The sequence below is a fragment of the Dermochelys coriacea genome, chromosome 9 (genome assembly GCF_009764565.3).
Source record: "Dermochelys coriacea isolate rDerCor1 chromosome 9, rDerCor1.pri.v4, whole genome shotgun sequence".
Classification (NCBI taxonomy): domain Eukaryota; kingdom Metazoa; phylum Chordata; order Testudines; family Dermochelyidae; genus Dermochelys; species Dermochelys coriacea.
The window spans coordinates 28,127,835-28,147,937 of record NC_050076.1 but is presented as its reverse complement, the minus strand read 5'-3'; the positions used below and the strand labels follow the sequence as shown (position 1 = coordinate 28,147,937).

The following is a 20,103-nucleotide window of genomic DNA, read 5'->3' as shown; positions in this document are numbered from 1 at the left end:
ATATCAGACATGCTTAAGGGGAAAAAAAGACTAACCACCAAAGCTAGTCTGGAAAACTGAACTCTGTCACGATGGATTCATTCTTTTTTGTGCATAAAGATTGTGCAATCCAAATTAGTCCCTTTGTGATGGGTTGGATCACAGAAAACCCCTTGGGAACTGCCACCTGATGTGCTGAGACTACCTCTGAGCTCATTTTCCCTGACAGCTTGGGACTTCAGTGCCCTGCCTGGTTCGAGCCAGACACGCTTGCCTGCTACAAACACAGACCCAGGTCTGAACAACGTTCCCCAAAAGCTATAGGCTTAACTGAAAACAGCTTAAGAAGTGTTCGTGTCTCCAACACTCAGATGCCCAGCTCCCAATGGGGTCCAAACCACAAATAAATCTGTTTTCATAAATTTCACTTTTTATAGCACTGATAGAGAGAGATGCACAGCTGTTTGCCCCCCCCCCCCGATATTATTAATTAACCCACAGTATGTATTAAGTAAAAAGTGATTTTATTAAATACAAAAAGTAGGATTTAAGTGCTTCCAAGTAATAACAGAAAGAACAAAATGAATTACCAAGCAAAATAAAATAAAACACACAAGTCTAAGCCTAATACTGTAAATCTCACCCTCAGAGATGTTCCAATTAGCTTCTTTTACAGACTGGTCGCCTTCTAGTCTGGGTCCAGCAATCATTCACATCCCTGTGGTTACTGTCCTTTGTTCCAGTTTCTTTCAGATAGCCTCTCTACCCTCAAAGAGGCTTATTTGCAGTGCCATTTACCTGAAGCAGAATTGCAAGGGGTGTAATTTAGAATTTTCAGGGGCTTAAATAGACTTCCTCTTATGGGTGGAAACCCCTTCTCCTCTCCCATGAAGAATGCAGCTCCAAGATGGAATTTTGGAGTCACATGGGCAAGTCACATGTCCATGCATGACTCAGTTCCTTACAAGCCAGGCCACATTCTCAGGAAAGCTCAGATGTGGATTGGTTTCAGAACGGTAGCCATGTTAGTCTGTATCAGCAAAAACAACAAGGTGTCCTTGTGGCACCTTAGAGATAACAAATTTATTTGGGCATAAGCTCTCGTGGGTTAGAACCCACTTCATCAGATGCATGGAGTGAAAATACAGGAGCAGCTATAAATACAAGAAAGGATGGGGGTTGCTTACCAAGTGTGAAGTCAGTCTGAGATTAAATCAACAAGGAGTCCGGTGGCACCTTAAAGACTAACCGATTTATTTGAGCATAAGCTTTCGTGGGTAAAAACCCCATTTCTTACAAAAGCTTATGCTCAAATAAATCGGTTAGTCTTTAAGGTGCCACCAGACTCCTTGTTGTTTTTGTGGATACAGACTAACACAGCCACCCCCTGATACTTGACACCATGTGAGATAAATCAATTAACAGCAGGATACCAAGAGAGGAAAAATAAGTTTTGAAGTGGTAAGAGAGTGCCCCATTACAGACCATTTGCAAGAAGGTGTGAGTAACAGTTTTAGGTTTTGTAATGACCGAACCACTCCCAGTCTCTATTCAGGCCTAATCTAATGGTATCCAGTTTTCAAATTAATTCAAAGTTCATTGTTCGCTTAAGTGTTTCTTGATTGGGCACTTACTGAGAATAGTCTTTTCTCAGGAAGCTGACCAACTGCTTCACTGAGGCTACTTAAAATTAAACAAGTACATAGACAACATTCATAGTTTCAAATACAAAAATGATACATGCATACAGATAAGATGAATATATTCAGTAGATCATAACCTTTGCAGAGATATGTCACTTGGCATATCTAGCATAAAACTCATTCCAGTTATGTTATCTTTACACTCATAAGCATATTTCTATAGATCATTATGGGGTGCAACATCACACCTTTAATTATACTTTTGCACCCAAATAGTCTACAGATTATGCCCTAGGTAGCAGAATAGGTTCATAGGTGACAATGTGGTTACACAGGTGTAATTGACTGGAACCCAGTTATCAGTTCTGTTGATGCATGATAGAATGGAATGGACTCCACTTCATTTTTTCTCAACTATATTGGCTCTGCACGGCTAACAGGAGTGAAAAGTTACTTTAGTTACTCAAGTCAGTGGATGGGAGTCTGAATGCACACAGGGAGCTGATCTGATTAGTAAGTAGAGGCTATTTAGTTTGTAGAGTAGTACTATATTTGAATAGTAGTGCCTCACTACCTCCCAGAGATGAAAATTAACTTGGTTAGTGTTTTGAGTTGCACTGTTAACAGGTAAAGTGCAATTCAAATGCAAAGTAGTATTATTAATGGTCAAATCGTTTACTACTGTGGTAACAATTTTGGATATAAAAAAAATCTTCTTATTCTTTTGCAGTTGATGAGCTATCTTTTGTGGGGAAACCTGCTAGAGGCTATGCTGGGGGAGACTGTTAATGTTGCTCATGGCATCCTAGGAAGCTAAAGGAACCACAGAATGAAGAATAGAAAAATAGCTTAGAGACTGGAAATTAGGAGGAAGAATCAGGAACCGTTGCTGATAACAGAAAGTCATCTCTGCAATAAATACTTTTTAATGTTGCAGATGAGTGGAAAGGAAGTGACATAGTCATTTGAACATCTTAGCAAATAACAAAACATAAATTTGGATAATTAACTACAAGGCACTGATCAGGAATATCACAGCATTGAAGAATGCTGGATGCTTCACTAGTGCAAGATGGATCCAGTAAACTGGAGGAGCATAGCTCCCAGATTTAAAGAGAAAGTAGATATGTGGTTGCACAAAATAAGCAGTTGGTCCAAAGAAGGAGTAGGTGAAAGCCTTGTACTGTCAGAATCTGCCAAATTTAGGACTTGATCTTGCAAGGTGCTTGCACATTCATGGGTGTATAGCCCTTTGCAGGATCATGAAAGGCCATTGTTAGGGTGGAATAGGATGGTGAGTGAAGCAGACCTAAACTTACTCCTGGGGCCACCACTGCAAACCTATGTTTTTTTATTATAGCTGCTAAAGATGGCACAGCAGGCATGCCCAATCTACAACTTTATGATGTGAAAACTGGGAAATGTTTAAAGTCTTTCATCCAGAAAAAGATGCAGAATTGGTAAATAATATTTTCAAGTACTAATTATCTACAGAGAAATGAAGTTTTCAAAACCTGATCTTGAAAGTATGATTTTAATATTGTGTTGGTTCTCAAAATATTGTCTGTTACAAACTGAACATATCTATACTAGTATCTTTGTAGACATGTGTAATCAGTTTGTAACATAGTAGATCCACTACCATTTTGTACAACTGGGGGGAAATAATACCGTTAGTAACTGGTTGTATGATATTTTTACCACTAACCTCATATAATCTTGCAATATTGTTGAATCTCTTTGTGAGCATTGGTCTAAACTTAAGTTATGAAATATAGTTTTTAAATATAGAGATAGTAAATGTTGCCTATTTCAATTTTTATATTGGTTTTTTTTTTTTTTTTTTTTTTTTTTTTTTTTTTAAATCTTAGGTGTCCTTGCTGGGCAGATGACGAAAGTATATCTGCTAGGATCGTAAATAATGAAGTGCACTTCTTTGAAAACAACAACTTTGGTATGCAAACATTTCTAAGATTTGGCTTCATTGCATTCTAGATATGTCTCTTTGCCTATCTTCACCCTTTTTGCATTTTTCTGATTTTTTCATGTCGTTGGCTTTATCTGAAATATTGCATAAATCCTCTTTTATTTTGGTACCCAGAATAAATAAAATCTTGTGAAGTCCTAGCATATTTTCAGCACATTGACATTTTTTGTTTTCTACTTCTCAACTGCCCCTCAGTAACGTGAGACAGTTCCCCATTTCAGATAAAGAGGGCCAATTCTGCATTGATCTATGCCCAGTGGAGTTCAAAGGATCTGTGTCAGTATAGAACATGATTTCTTCTGTGGGTTGTGCTGAGCTTCTCTTTTGGTTTCCAAAGAGCCACGAGAAGATTGACACTTATGGCAACAACATTACTATGGAGCCAGGATATTTTCCAGAGTAGTTCAGCATTAACCAAAGGTGTTTTGGAAGTAAAGAGAAAAAGCTGAGGCAGAGGGAAGCTGATGAGGAGGAAGGAAGACAGGAGAGTTTGGAAATACAGAATGTTGAAAATGGAAGAGAACAAAAGGAACACCAGGGAAAGAGAAGACAAGAGAACAGTGAAAGTAGAACGGAGGAATTCAGAGAAAAATAAAAAACGTAGATGACAAAAGTTGTTTGGAGGCTAATGGTGTAACACACTGCCTTATGGGAGACATGGCTTTAGGATTCAGGGGCAGTTTCTTCTGAAGCTCGTGGAACTTGGAGATATAGAGACCTGAGATGTCTCTGGCTCCATGCTTGTTGGAGAAGGAAGATTAGGGTAAAAGTCATGTGTGTCTCCCTCGTACCCCCGCCCCCATAATTTGGTGACTGGTTTACAGAGTAATATTAGTGTTGTTCTGGGAGGAGACTTTTCACCATTCTTCCCAGGTGGAAGAAACCTTCCATAATGCTTATCAAAGGGGAGGTGTTCAGGGGTTATCCTGAGAAAAATCTGTATCCCTCATCAGGTGGGATTTCCTACATTGTGCTCTTGTTCTTTCCCATTTATGATCTGTTGTAGATAGAGAGATGAGACTGCTATGAGAGCAGACACCCTTTAAACTTTTTATTTAACATGGATTATTTTTAGGCTGTGTAAATGCTGCTGGGTTTACTTAGCAATGGAGTGGTTCATGAACTGAACCTTAAAGTTTGTTTGAGAGGTGTAGAAAACCTTCATTAATTAAGCCCCAGCTGCCAAGAGAGAATTCCATGATACCGTGGCCACTTCTGCTGTACTGCCTATTGGCCATCCTCTAAGGAGGGTTCTAGGTGTTCCTTTCTCTCTCCCCCATACTCCTTCCCCACTCCCCTCACACACAGAGGTTTTATGAAAAAAAGAAAAGGAGTACTTGTGGCACCTTAGAGACTAACAAATTTATTTGAGCATAAGCTTTCGTGAGCTACAGCTCACTTCACTGGATGCATTTGGTGAAAAATACAGTGGGGAGATTTATATACACACACAGAGAACATGAAACAATGGGTTTTATCATACACACTGTAAGGAGAGTGATCACTTAAGATGAGCTATTACCAGCAGGAAGGAGGGGGGGAAGGAGGAAAACCTTTTTGTGGTGATAATCAAGATGAGCCATTTCCAGCAGTTAACAAGAACGTCTGAGGAACAGTGGGGGATGGGGTGGGATGGGGGGAGAAATAACATGGGGAAATAGTTTTACTTTATGTAATGACCCATCCACTCCCAGTCTCTATTCAAGCCTAAATTAATTGTATCCAGTTTGCAAATTAATTCCAATTCAGCAGTCTCTCATTGGAGTCTGTTTTTGAAGTTTTTTTGTTGAAGGATAGCCACTCTCAGGTCTGTAATCGTGTGAGCGGAGAGATTGAAGTGTTCTCTGAGTAGTTTTTGAATGTTATAATTCTTGACGTCTGATTTGTGTCCATATATTCTTTAACATAGAGACTGTCCAGTTTGACCAATGTACCTGGCAGAGGGGCATTGCTGGTACATGATGGCATATATCACATTGGTAGATGCGCAGGTGAAAGAGCCTCTGATAGTGTGGCTGATGTGCTTAGACCCTATGATGGTGTCCCCTGAATAGATATGTGGACAGAGTTGGCAACGGACTTTGTTGCAAGGATAGGTTCTGTTGCGTGGTGTGTGGTTGCTGGTGAGTATTTGCTTCAGGTTGAGGGGGCTGTCTGTAAGCAAGAACTGGCCTGTCTCCCAAGATCTGTGAGAGTGATGGGTCGTCTTTCAGGATAGGTTGTAGATTCTTGATGATGTGTTGGAGATGATGCGGTTATATCGTAGAGCTGGTGGCTGAACTTTGTGACTTATGCTCAAATAAATTTGTTAGTCTCTAAGGTGCCACAAGTACGCCTTTTCTTTTTTGCGAATACAGACTAACACAGCTGCTACTCTGAAAAGAGGTTTTATGGTGTTGGCAGTCCACTGACCGCACAAATCAGTCAGGGTGTTCAAAGGGATGTTAAGTGCCATCTCACCCCTTCCAAAAGCTATAGTACCAGGAACAAGGCAATGGCTTCCAGACTTAGCTTATGCAGAAAATCTCCATAATCCCTAGTGTGGTAGCTAAGGAACTCCCCTATCATTTGGTAGGGAAATATGAGGTGTATCTATTAAGGTGTGGGATCATTTGTCACTTCTGCCACTAAGCTCACTCTGATAGCTGCTCAAATAAGACACTCTTCCCACTGCCTTACTGCGAGGGAACTGGCACCGAGTGCAGATTCACTTTCAGGGAAAATTCTTATGTGTAGGGGAGTGATCAATTCACAGCAAGCCTTTCAGAGATCCTGCTGTGGGGAGCAATCACCTGTGTCCCATCCACAAAGATCCAAGGAGGGGAGACTGTACAGAATGGAGCAGGATGTGTGGGAGTGGCCGTGCTTCTTCTGAAGACAACGTAGTTAAGGTGGGTGGCTGTGCCACTTGCTTTGATTGTGGAACATGAAGTATGTTCATGTGGGGTTCAAAGACTTTCTTGCTGTGTGAACTTCTCCTCCGAGGTTTGTAGAACGTTTAAAACCCTAGGCTGGTTCAAGTGGGTTCAAAATTTGAGGGAGACATTTCACACCCTATAATTGTCATACCTGTGATCATAAAGAGAAATAAATCTAGCAAAAACTTCAAGTCTGAGAGAATACATAATCAAAGGTGGTTATCATGCTGCTTTTGCCAAGTAAAGAATATTTTTATGGTTAAGTACATTGTTCCTTGTGTATTATCAATGGGGTACACTCATAAAATGGTATAATATAAAAGTACATTAAGTAGTGTGAGTTGACAGTGTTTTGTCATTAACCTGACCGTAATTGTGATTTTGCAGATACTATTGCAAATAAACTTCATTTGCAAAAAGTTAATGATTTTGTGTTATCACCAGGACCACAGCCAAGCAAGGTACCTATAATGTTTATTCACAATTCATATATTTTGGTTTTCTTTAATTCCTTTAGAAATCATTGTATTTCTCTGCCTATGTGCACCAAAGAACAATGTATCACTAATTTAATATATTGGTGTTGATTTAGGTTTCTGTTTATGTTCCTGGAAGCAAGGGTGCACCCTCGTTTGTAAGGCTGTATCAGTACCCTAACTTTGGTGGCCCTCAATCTGCATTGGCCAATAAAAGTTTCTTTAAAGCTGACAAGGCGACAATGCTCTGGAATAACAAAGGTACAGCAGCTATTAATTTAATCTCTTATATTTATATTCACTAACTTCAAGGTATGGTTATTTTGCTTGCTTTTGTTTTTGTATTAGTCAAATGCAAAGACAAAATATTTGTGTTAATGCAACATTAATGTTATAATTTTAAACACTAAAGTTCTCACAGCTTGCCCACATTGTCCTTCATAACCTCATCCCCATCTATATCTGCTCTCATTTCCTCCTAATCATCTTGCTCCCTCAACTCCTTGCATACCTTTCTTTCCCCTGAACCCTATAATTTCTTCTTCCATTCTCATCTTTGCATGCTCTTTCATGCTTCCCTGTATATCTATGTAGGTCTAGAAAATTGGTTATAGTTAAACTCCAGCCTCCAACTCCAACTCCACCCACCACACCATTTCCTAATTCTTGTTGACACAGAACATACTATCTCCTGTTTTCACGTCCTCCTTTAAAAAGCATTTCGTCCAGAAATCCTGCTTCTTCATCCTTCCTGTACCTGAACTGGTGTCATGTGTTCTTTAGACTTGTCAAGGTTCCTTCCCCACTGTGAACTCTAGGGTACAGATGTGGGGACCTGCATGAAAACCTCCTAAGCTTATTTTTACCAGCTTAGGTTAAAACTTCCCCAAGGTACAAACTGTTTTACCTTTTGCCTTTGTACTTTATCGCTGACACCACCAAACGTCTAACAGATATATAATCGGGAAAGAGCCCGTTTGGAAATGTCTTTTCCCCCCCCCCAAAAATCCTCCCAAACCCTACACTCCCTTTCCTGGAGAAGGTTTGATAAAAATCCTCACCAATTTGCATAGATGAACACAGACCCAAACCTTTGGATCTTAAGAACAATGAAAAAGCAATCAGATTCTTAAAAGAAGAATTTTAATAGAAGAAAAAGTAAAAGAATCACCTCTGTAAAATCAGGATGGTAAATACCTTACAGGGTAATTAGATTCAAAACATAGAGAAGCCCTCTAGGCAAAACCTTAAGTTACAAAAAGACACAAAAGCAGGAATCTACATTCCATTCAGCACAGCTTATTTTCTCAGCCATTTAAAGAAAACAGAATCTAACGTGTATCTAGCTAGATTACTTACTAAGTTCTAAGACTCCATTCCTGTTCTGTTCCCAGCAAAAGCATCACGCAGACAGAGAGAGGCTTTGTTTCTCCCTCCCCCCAGCTTTTGAAAGCATCTTGTCTCCTCATTGGTCATTTTGGTCAGGTGCCAGCGAGGTTATCCTAGTTTCTTAACCCTTTACAGATGAAAGGGTTTTTCCTCTGGCCAGGAGGGATTTTAAAGGTGTTTACTCTTCCCTTTATATTTATAACAAGACTGTAATCTGTTTGAGACAAGGAACATGCCTTACTTTCTTTTGTAAAATGCCACATACATTTGCATTGCTATATTAAATGTGTGGTAATCCCCATTCCACATATTCTTTATGACCTAATTTTGTCCTACCTTTTTCCACACAACTCCCATTGAAGTCAGTTGGACTCATCTGTGAATATCTGAGAGTAGAAGCAGGCCCATTATATTCAGTTGTATATTTAACATCATAACTAATAATCTGAAATATTCCATATATGTGTGATGTGAGCAAATTTAAGTTACTACAAGAATCTGAACATACATTTCATGACTTTTGCATGTATACATAGGAGCATATGTTTATTTATAATTTCCATAAATTTTATAAAGAGGGATTAAAACACTACTTTCTGTACTCTCTCATTTGTGTAGTCAAAAAATCTAGAAAACTAGTGAACAACAGACTGAAACAGCAGACGCACATTTACATAACTAACGAAACTTTATTAATACATACTTCCAGTCCATGAACACAGATACCGCTTAATAATGTGGAAAATTCATTTTATATATAATGTGTGTGCTTTTGTGTGTAATGTATACAATTCCACTGTGTTTAGAAACTTAGATTTGTGAAACTGCAAAATGTAATTACATAAAAACACATCACATTTGAGATGAACTACATACTTCGCTTTGTGCTTTACCACTCATGAATAATGATGGTCATTTCAAAGTCATGTTGGTAAAACTTTTATACTAACCACCAATTATTACATATACATGTGAACAGAAGGCAACGTTTGTATTATATTCTTATATATTTGCTTATATGCTATTTGTGTGTGCGTAAGTGAAATAGATATACATACAAAAGCTATTAATGTACAAAAATTTTTTGTTTTATTGGTAAACTGGCCTGGATGCTAGTTGACAGTTAATCTTGGTCAAGCGGATAGCTTAATATAGTTATGTTAGTGTTATGCATGTATAAAAAATCTCTTCACGCCACTTAAAAAACTCTTACCTTTGAATAATTCAAAATAAGTGAATGGGTTTTGTTCATAATTCCTCCATCCTCTTTAAATGAAAAAAGATCATCTTTGGGTTAAAATCAAGAAAGGAACATTTGAATTGAAAAGGAGAAGATGATAGAAAGTTCTGAGCATGTGATAAAGCATCATTAAAGAAAGTGTCCGTATAATCTTAATTATAGATTTTGCAACTGGCCAAACTTAAAATTCTTTCTGTGTGTATATAGTAGTTTCTGTTAGTGGAAACTAAAATGTAGTTTCAGGATTACTAGGTGGTTTGCATGTTTAAAAAAATCTTATTATGTTTTGTACCCTAATAGCTACGGCTGTGTTAGTAATAGCTAGTACAGAAGTTGATAAAACAGGAGCTTCATATTATGGAGAACAAACGCTGCACTACATTGCAACAAATGGAGAAAGTGCTGTTGTACAACTACGTAAGTGGCTTTTGGACATTTACATAGTGTTATGTCATTTGTTATTGGGAATTGTTCTTAATGTATGCTAAAAATCTTACAGTTTCGGTGAAAACAGTGAACTACTGTTTGTCATTCAAATATGTTTCTGCACTAAACAGATATTAAGGTAGTGAATTTTGTTACCTCACACGATAGAGTTTCTATGACCTCTCCCCTTTCTGTTAAATAATAGTGATGGACTATTCAAAATAAAAACACTTAAAATTCCACTTCCACTTCTTGAAACTTGAAAAACTGTTAAATTGAATCATGCTTGGTAGCATATGCTTTGCTATCTTGAAGTTCAACCAAAGCATGAAAGCATCCCACATGAAGAGGCCCCGCCTCTTTTCGAGGACATTCCATAATAAGCATAAGACTGTTAACACTGCCTTGCCCTCCACAAGGGCACACATACAAACTAATCATATCCCCTATGTACAGTGAAAAGAAGCATTGAAAAACAAAAAGGTGTACTATTTTGGAGGAAAAATCACTAAAACTTTTGGATGAGACCGTATTGCCAGCCCCAAAAGTTCAAAAATCATGAGTCAAGCTCACCAAAAATCATGAGATCATGTAAAAATTATAGATTTAGTGTTCTTTTTATGTCTTCTGCTTTTTGAGCCTTTCGAGTGCACTGGGGTCACATTTTGAAACTTTCTCCACAGCTATGGGGGCTAGAACTTACTTTTTCTTTAAGAATGAAGGCTGAAATAATTACATATCCACTTGACTCCAGGAGCTGGGGCTTTAAGGAGAACAATTATCATGAGACTTGTGACAAAACTGGCAACACTGAGAGATTTAAAACTGATACTACTTTTGTAAAAATAGGGGTGTTTAATCTCAGTACCCTGGTTCAATACCAAAACCACTAATCTGTTTACCTAAAATTTCCTCTGTAATGGTTTTCTTCCCTTTTTTTCCTTAACTGTGGTTAGGCTTGTTTTGCACTGTTAAAGACTGTTGTGTGTCAAGAGTTTTGGGAAGCTGAAGGTCTGTCTACACTACAAACTTAAGTCGACCTATGTTAGGTCGACTTACAGCCAGTAATTACTGCAGTGGTTCATGTCTAAACTACCCTTCTTCTGTCAGTGGTGTGCGTCCTCACCAGGAGCACTTCCACCAACATAAGAGATGCAGTGTGGGGGGGCTGAGAGCTCAGGCTCTCAGGTTCGTGCACAGCTCCCCACTGCGAGCCTGGTTGCCCTCCTCCCCTGGGCTCTCCGCTGCCCCCCAGGCTCTCCGCCCCCCACCGGGAGCCCGGCTGCCCATTCCCAACAGGGAGCTCTGCACCCAGAAGGAGCCTCCAACCTGCCCTGGGGTGACAGCAGGGTGAATCAGGCTGGTAGGTTCCCTGCTTTCTTGTCAATTTCACTGATGCAGTTAGGGCTTGTGACTATGTCTCTTAATACCCTCTTTGCCAACTGATATTTACATTTCAGATGCCTTAGTGTGCCCCCATATTTCAAATATATATTTTTAAAATGAAGCTTTGTAGTTAATAATCCTAATGTAGGTATTCTCTTTGGAGGGAAAAATGAAGTATGACTTGCTTTGTTTATAAAATTGGTTATTGCAACAATTACTTCCAGTGTGCATGGAAAAAAAAATATCTACAGGAATTGGTGGTTGAAGCTCTTTAGATATACTGGGTCAACATTTTATTTTAAGAGTCATTACTTTAAGCACTAGAAATGCAGTTTACATTGTACAAGACATAGGTAAAGATGTGTGTGTGTGCGTGTGTGTGTGTGTGTGTGTATGTATGTATGTGTATATATGTATATGTATATATATATATATATATATATATATATATATATATATACACACCACATGTGGCAGTGATAACCATTTACAACTATGTAATGAATCACATTTTTCATTAATCACTGAGCACCTCACTTGCACTGTGGCCACTAATCCATCTCCCCATAACTTAGTCTATTGTTCCAAATGCCTGAGCAGCTTCAGACAGCCCCCATTTTTAAATAAATTTGCAACAAAAATGTTCTTCCCTCGTGATTATCAGGCACTCATAGGGGAGAAGAAGGGGTCTGAACCCCAAAGAATAAGCAATTAAATCAACTGATTGTATATAGCAGGGATCAGCAACCTTTGGCATGCAGCCTCTCAGGGAAATCCGTTGGCGGGCTGGGACAGTTTGTTTTCCTGTAGCGTCCTCAGGTTTAGTCAATCGCAGTTCCCACTGGCCACAGTTCACTGGTTCAGGCCAGTGGGGGCCCCAGGAAGGGGTGTGGGCCAAGGAATGTGCTGGCCGCCGCTTCCCGCAGCCCCCATTGGCCTGGAACGGCGAACTGCAGCCAGTGGGAGCTGCGATCGGCCGAACCTGTGGACGTTGCAGGTAAACAAACTGGCCCAGCCTGTCAGTGGATTTTCCTGCCGGGCCGCATGCCAAAGGTTGCCGATCCCTGGTATATAGCATTAGTGTATTGTAAAAGTATCGAGTAAGGTCTTTTATGAAAGCTGGTGAGACACTGGTGATTAATATCATTGTGAAATATATGTATTAACACTATATGAGGAATTAGGGATACTCACTGATATTGTGGTTTAAAGTGCGTCTGCTCTTGCTAAGGCAGAAGAGTAACACAGTGGCTCAGTTTTGGGTGTCCTGAACAAGATGGCATGCCCACTTACTCCATTAAAAGAATGTCACTGGTAAGAGGTTCAGGTTGAGCAATACTCATTCCTAGTCTGGTGACAAATTAAAGTCCAGTATTTCACAGCTATGTAGGCGTAGAAACAGGAGTTTTGTACAACTGTGAAAGAGGATATTTGTAGGGTAGCAGTGGGCCACTGCTGCTAGTTTTGGAAGGTTCTGAGCTATCATACTTGAATATTGAGACAAAAAGGATTTTTCCACACAAAAAACTATTCTTACTGTAGAAGTGGTGATGCTGACCAGTGAAGGAGAGGTAACTCAGAGTTGGTGGGGGGTTATGCTCAGTTTTATTTAGAGATTGCACCACATAAGACATTGGTTTGCAATATTAATTTCTACCAAAACCAAAAAAAGTTACCAAAAGTTAGTTTTTCTGGAATTGTGAATGATTGGACTTCAGGAAAGCTTTGTAATCATGTTTTTTGTTTTTGTTTTTTATTCAGACAAATGTAAATGATACGATTTCATAATCTTAGTTTATATATTTTTTTTTTCTTTAGCAAAAAATGGTCCCATTTATGATGTAGTATGGAATCCCAATTCCACAGAGTTTTGTGCTGTGTATGGTTTTATGCCTGCGAAGGCAACTGTTTTCAATCTGAAATGTGATCCTTTGTTTGATTTTGGAACTGGCCCTCGTAATGCTGCCTTCTACAGCTCTCCTGGACATATCTTAGTACTAGCAGGATTTGGAAATCTCAGAGGACAGATGGAAGTATGGGATGTAAAAAACTACAAACTTATTTCCAAGCCACTGGCATCAGATTCTACATATTTTGCTTGGTGCCCTGATGGGGAACATTTTGTAACTGCTACATGTGCTCCAAGGCTACGAGTTGGTAATGGGTACAAGATCTGGCATTATACTGGCTCTGTTCTACACCAATGTGAAGTGTCACCGAATGCAGAAATATGGCAAGTTTCCTGGCAGCCATTTTTAGATGGAACATTTCCAGCAAAAGCAGTAACTTACCAGGCAGTTCCAAGTGAACTGCCAAGTGCTGAGCTGAAGGTTGCCCAAGCTTATAGACCACCAGCTCTGAGAAACAAGCCTATAACCAGTTCCAAGCTGGTAAGTAAACTTCATCTCAATTATGTTGGCCCATTATTTCATTTGTACTTGAAATTTGGTTCCAAAATACTTTATTAATTGGGAAAGTGGTTGGGGAATGATGACACCAATCTTAGGTGGTGATTTTGTTTTTGTTTTTGTATTTTAAGAAATAAACATTTGCCTTTTAATAGGCTTATTTCACTGATTGCCCCATCTGTTCCCTGTTTGCAGGAATGAGTGCTAGGAATGCTGTAATTTTATGGGGCAAATCCTCTTCCCTGCACAAAACTGCCCCTTAGACCAGCAGCACAAAGAGTTGCAAATGCTGCCTCCTCTTGCTGCTGCTGAACAACAAAGAGAGCCTGGGTGGTGGGTAAACTGTCACTTCAGTTGTGGTGTGTTCAGCTGGTTTTCATGAACCAACATGCTAGTCAGACATAACACAGATTTGGCCAGGCTTGAGCCAGTGTTGAGGTAGTTGCGTGATGGTTTGCCTTCCTTCAGTACACTTTGGGCATTTGTGACCCAGTGATACTATTGGCAAGTCCACTGCAGCTTAACTAGAAAAGGAGTACTTGTGGCACCTTAGAGTTTTCCTTATGTGGATCTACTCATTTATTTAGCATTGCTTTATTTTCTTTTTCAGTTTTCAGAAGTAGATTTGTGTGCAAATATACTAACTGTAATTAATGATTACAGCCTTGACCTGTTTTTTATTTTACAAGTTTTTGATTTTGAGGCTTCTATCTTCCAAGGAGGCTTGGAAGATGGCCTGAGGCTTTTATCAGCAGTTAGTTATTACTAGGGCCCAACTTCACAGGTGCTACATAAGCAGAGTTAGCAAGGAAGATTAATTCTGTAACAGAATTCAGGGAACTACATTCTGCCAGCTTGTATGGAGGAAAAATCAGAGTTGTGGGTGGAAAACATTTAAACCTATTTGAGCATTTAATATGTCTGACCTGCTAAAACTAGTTTTTCAGAAAATAACAGAGTATATTCATGGTTTGCTTTTGGGTTTTCTTAAGATGAACAGCAAGGGGGGAAAAAAGCTTCCTATCTTTGCTTCTTTAATATGTAAAAAGAAAATCAAGTTCTGTCTGTCCTGTTTTTGCTTGAAGGACTAAAGAAATGGTGGGGGAGCTTTCTTAGCCCTTATTCACAGAGTATCAGGGTTGGAAGGGACCTCAGGAGGTCATCTAGTCCAACCCCCTGCTCAAAGCAGGACCAATCCCCAATTTTTGCCCCAGATCCCTAAATGGCCTCCTCAAGGATTGAACTCACAAAACCCTGGGTTTAGCAGGCCAATGCTCAAACCACTGTGCTATCCCTCCCCCAGGGGTAAGACTGTAAAGTTGTTAACAAAGTGCTTTGCTTCCAACTATCTATCAGGCATTTGAGTTAAATAGGTATAAACAAAAAGGAAAGTTTTAAACAGTCTGACTAAAAATCACCTTCCCACTCAATTGTTCAGGTTTTATATTCCTAGTATTTGCTTTAGTACCTTTCCAGCCATCTATAGATGCCTCTAGGAGAGACAGGACAGACAAGTCCTAAAAGGCTACTGTAAAAAACAAAGGAAAATCTTTTTAGGGGGTGACACTTTTTTCAGGCTGCCTTCAACCATCAAAAGAAGCAGAAAGGGCATAAACCCATTTTTTTGTCCTTTGCAGGTCAACTTTTAAACTGTGGTACTTTAACACGTAGAAAAGTTTTTTTAGAGTTTTCATTCTTTTGTAGGATATTTTGAAGTATGGCACATACATTTCAGAAATGTCAATTTTATGTATCCCTTAGCATGAGGAGGAGCCACCTCAGAACATGAAACCACAACCAGGAAATAGTGATAAGCCATTATCAAAGATGGCACTTAAAAATCAAAGGAAGCACGAAGCAAAGAAAGCTGCTAAACAGGTACTGCAAGTGTCAGCCCTTTTAGGGATAACATTACATTAGCTTTTGCAAATGTGTTGACTAGTTCTGCAGTAACAAACTTTGGATTGCGCTAAAAGTAATATCTATTCATGACCATGTGTGCAAAATTTCAGGGAACTGGATGGCACATGTGATACACCTTTTAAGTCATTCACTTGAAATTGGCCCAGGTTGATATTGACCGAGAGTTGTTACTATCGGTTGGTTGTTCATTAGTCTGTTGAAGTGAAATGAATTGGAAGCGTCAGTTCTGTTCACATAAACATCACACACTTCATCCTTCCAGTCCCTAAGATTCTGCTCAACTCTTTGCAGCCTCAGGTGAGAGGCAAAAGACTGAATGGTTTTGAAAACCGAAATACTGTCTCACCCTTTAAATGTAGGTCAGGGTGGAGACGTATTAGCAGGGCAGAGCAAATAAGCTTGTACTTTTTGCAGCTACCCGTACTGTATCTGTTCTGTGGTTAGATGGCAGATTTCAGCTTTTGATGTTAGCTCTATAACTTCCACAATTACTAAAACCCTTCTAAAGTGTATAATACTTTTGCTTAGTAAATTGGACCTAATTTTGATTTTTCTGGTAGTGGAGAGGATGGACCACCAGCTCTTATAAGAAATGTTTGTGGATGTATATTCGTAGTTTCATTCCTATCAATTTCATTATACTAAGCATGTTTCTTGTCTCTCTCAGTGGGAAGAAAGAAGACACAGTATATCAGAACTCTAATATTATAGCTAACGTTTTTTGATAGGAGCTCGGTCTCAAATAACATAACATATAACTGAAAACTGTTCACAAACAATAGAGAGCACCAGAGGACTAATGAAAGGGAGAAATATTCAACAGCTTTTCTAGGTTTCCATGTTATAAAACAACAGAGCTGTTGTTTAAATGGTTTATAGGAACAGTAGATGAAGTTTATTAACTTACAGGAGGCCAAAACTAATGGGAACCAGGAATCAACACCATCTCCAGCATTACAGAATGTACCACGCAGCACTCTGCCTTCTGTGACATCAGGAGACCCTGACGTAGACAAAAAAATAAAGAATTTGAAAAAGGTGAGATTTTTCTAATGAAGAATAGTTTCCTCTTGGAGAAAGTCCTGAAGGGCTAATCTCATTGTGGAGATGACTAATAGCGGTGAGGTGTAGGGTGTACATAGAGCATACACCTCAGGCAACTGCTCTCCTCTGCTTTCTCATAGTGTAAAGTGGCACAACAGTAACAACTTAAAAATGAGCCTGTCAGTATAGTGTCTAAGCATGTAAAGAAAATTGAGACTTGTCCAGAACAGCAGTAGTTTTTCCATTCTCTTCTCTTCCATTCTCAAGAACTGCTGGTTCTCTTCAAAAGGGCAGATGATATAGCTGGTCAATATTTGTGAAGGAACTAAGTGAGCTTCCTAACCTTGCTTTGCAAATCCTAGTCTCATTTAGGATCTGGGAAGGCTGCTCTGACTTGAGGTTGGGGGAAGAGAGGTTTGGTGTTTTTTATAGCGCAGGACTGCCAGGAAGGTGTAAAGCTTACCTTTGATGGACATGCATCTCTGTAGATCCTATCAACTCTGTGCAGAGAGGGAGTCACTGGAGGACAAAGGAAGCCAGTCTGTCTTTCTTCTCAGTCCCCAAGCCCATAAAGTAACCCAAGTGTACTGCTTGTGTAGCTCTGTCAGCTTTGGAGTTCTTTGATTTAAATCCTTTCAAGCAAGAGAGTCGCATTTGGCCAGGGCTAGAGAAGTTTTCCTATTTCTGCATTGCACAGCAGGCTGTCTTTTCTTTGGTTCATAATACAGCCATGCTGAGGAAGGATGTGTGGAAAAGAGGGATATTTACAGTGGAGGAGATCTCTTTCTGACTCTTAGATGTAGCTTCCCAGTACAAGAAATTATCCTACTTTTAAATTGTTATTGTTACTACTTTAGGGTCAGATTTTATGGTGTTTACATTTCAAATGCATAAAATAATCTTCCAAACTCCTCAGGTACTAGATAGATGTTTACCTACTCAGGTCTATTCATGTTAAGATGATCAACTGGAAACCCAGAAAACTGAACATTTCTGTTCCTCTCTTGGTTCTCCCATACTTCTGTTTTTCCCAGAAACTGAAAGCAATTGAGCAGCTGAAAGATCAAGCAGCTACTGGAAAACAGCTAGAGAAAAACCAGGTATTACTAACTTGCATGTGTTTTTATTCAGGATCATACTTCTTTTCAATGCACTTAAAGGCATGTCTTCATGTTCTGCGCTGCAGCTGTACCATGCAGCGCGTCTGGTGAAGATGTTCTATGCCGATGGCATAATAAAACCACCTCCGTGAACAGCAGAAGCTATTTGAGTGGGAGAAGTTAATCCATAGTACATTTCAAATATAATTCTGGTTAAGTACCAAAAAGAGAGTGGCTCCCTGTCTCTCTCCCATGTCAAAATTAAATGAAGTGAAAGAACTTGCCTAAAAAGAGGTAAAGTTTCTCTTCTCAAATTCATCTCTAAAGAGGCAGGGCCACTAGTGCTGAGGAACTACTAGGGAGCATGGCCAATAGAACACACAGAGGAGCAAGGGAATCGGGATATCTTCGGTCACCATTGGTAACTATAGGACCCTCCCCATCACAGCACTCTTATTGCTTACCATTTGTTTTCTGCAGCCATCTGTGCCATTACCCACACTCCAGGGTTACACAGCACTTGATTAGGTTAATGCTTGACTAACTTATGCTGCTTTTGGTACACAAATTTTGGATGGCAGCATGCTGTCTGTGGCTACTTCTCAACTCTGTTGCTCCTTCAGCTGGCCAGACCCCTTTTTTCACACATATTCCCCCTTTAGTAGATACAAGGAGCTGCTGGTGGAGGTGGGCAAGTATACTCAGAATCTCTCCCTGCATTTCCCCCCGTAGTGTTACCCAACCCAATTACCTCTTGAACAGGCTTTTGTATCCTTTCTCCCCAAGTGGACTAGTATGGAGCATAGAAAGCTTTACGAATATAGAGGAGAGTCTTGTGGTCAAGTGATACTTGGGACAAACTGAGTTCTATCTCTAGCTCTGCCCCAAACTTCCTGACCTTGAACAAGTATCTTAAACTGTGCCTCTCAGTTTCCTCATCTGTAAAATGAAGATAATACCTCTCAGGAACGGTGTGAGGCTAAACCTTGAATTTAAAAATCATGTCTATATGAAATGATTTCTGTGGCATAGTCGCAAGTAACAACAGACTCTGCTAAGATTACCATAGCAGAGAGATGAGGGAAAATATTTTTCTTAATTTTTTAAATTTGTTTGCATTTCATAGCACTTAATGAAATTGACTATGCTCAATCTCCGTTGTGTAGTTTGTCAATTTCCTCTGTTGCTTTATGGGTCTTTAACATGGTGTTAAGGAGAGGAAAAACAGGAAAAAAAATAGGATAATGTGATTATAAAGTCACAAAAATTGGCAGAGACACTCTGAGGCAAGTAGAAAAGGAGTACTTGTGGCACCTTAGAGACTAACAAATTTATTAGAGCATAAGCTTTCGTGAGCTACAGCTCACTTCACCAAATGCATCCGATGAAGTGAGCTGTAGCTCACGAAAGCTTATGCTCAAATAAATTTGTTAGTCTCTAAGGTGCCACAAGTACTCCTTTTCTTTTTGCGAATACAGACTAACACAGCTGCTACTCTGAAATCTGAGGCAAGTGTAGTACTTAAACCTAGTTTTAACTCGTTTTTGGGAATTCATTAGATTTCAGGTTGACAGTGACACTTTCACACTTGTAAAACACATTGAATGTGTTTGATATAAGGAACTATAAGTGCAAAGAATTATTATTGTATTGTAAGGTGTGCGGACAATGTATGTAACGGACTGATCCAAAATAGCAATAATATGAAGTCTTCAATTCAAAAATTAGTATTTTTATACACTAGCAATTTGCATGCATAATTTGAACATTAAAACAGAATGTGGTACTATATTGGCCTCTGTGTATTTTGATTCTTTATAACGCCTGCTGCTGTTAAATTACTGCAATCTTATTTTTTGCTATTAGTTACATATTAGCAATGATGTACATTATTTATTGACTTAAACATTGCTGTTTTACTTCCTGTGTAATAAGCAAAATGTATGATCTTGTGTTGTTTTTCTAGCTGGAGAAAATTCAGAAAGAGGCGGCTCTCCTAAAGGAGCTAGAAGATTTGGAACTAGGCTTGTAAAACAGTAGTGAAAAGGAATTGGATTGTTACACAAAATCAGTGCAAAATGGGGTGCGTTTTAACCTGAACAGAACAAAGAATGTCCTTCAACTGCAGATGGCTGAGGAAGGACAAGTTTACATATTTGCTGCACACCTACATTTGTTAACCTT

General features: G+C 39.2%; 1 protein-coding gene and 1 long non-coding RNA gene across 4 annotated transcripts in view; one reads left to right on the top strand and one right to left on the bottom strand.

The window, feature by feature from the left end:
- Positions 1 to 20,103, top strand: part of EIF2A (eukaryotic translation initiation factor 2A) — a 33,103-nt gene extending 13,000 nt beyond the window's left edge. For all 3 annotated transcript variants that reach the window (XM_038416253.2, XM_043492370.1, XM_038416254.2), the window contains 10 exons: positions 2,983 to 3,082; positions 3,494 to 3,576; positions 6,915 to 6,988; positions 7,120 to 7,264; positions 9,933 to 10,049; positions 13,263 to 13,834; positions 15,614 to 15,730; positions 16,685 to 16,813; positions 17,854 to 17,919; positions 19,886 to 20,103. In XM_038416253.2, the coding sequence (XP_038272181.1) occupies positions 2,983 to 3,082; positions 3,494 to 3,576; positions 6,915 to 6,988; positions 7,120 to 7,264; positions 9,933 to 10,049; positions 13,263 to 13,834; positions 15,614 to 15,730; positions 16,685 to 16,813; positions 17,854 to 17,919; positions 19,886 to 19,951 (1,469 nt within the window). In that variant the 3' untranslated portion in view covers positions 19,952 to 20,103. The remainder of the gene's footprint in view (positions 1 to 2,982; positions 3,083 to 3,493; positions 3,577 to 6,914; positions 6,989 to 7,119; positions 7,265 to 9,932; positions 10,050 to 13,262; positions 13,835 to 15,613; positions 15,731 to 16,684; positions 16,814 to 17,853; positions 17,920 to 19,885) is intronic.
- Positions 8,481 to 11,803, bottom strand: LOC122455791. Its single transcript, XR_006274254.1, has 3 exons — positions 10,762 to 11,803; positions 9,606 to 9,679; positions 8,481 to 8,778 (listed from the first exon to the last, which is right to left on the bottom strand). It is a non-coding gene; the product is annotated as an uncharacterized LOC122455791 (long non-coding RNA).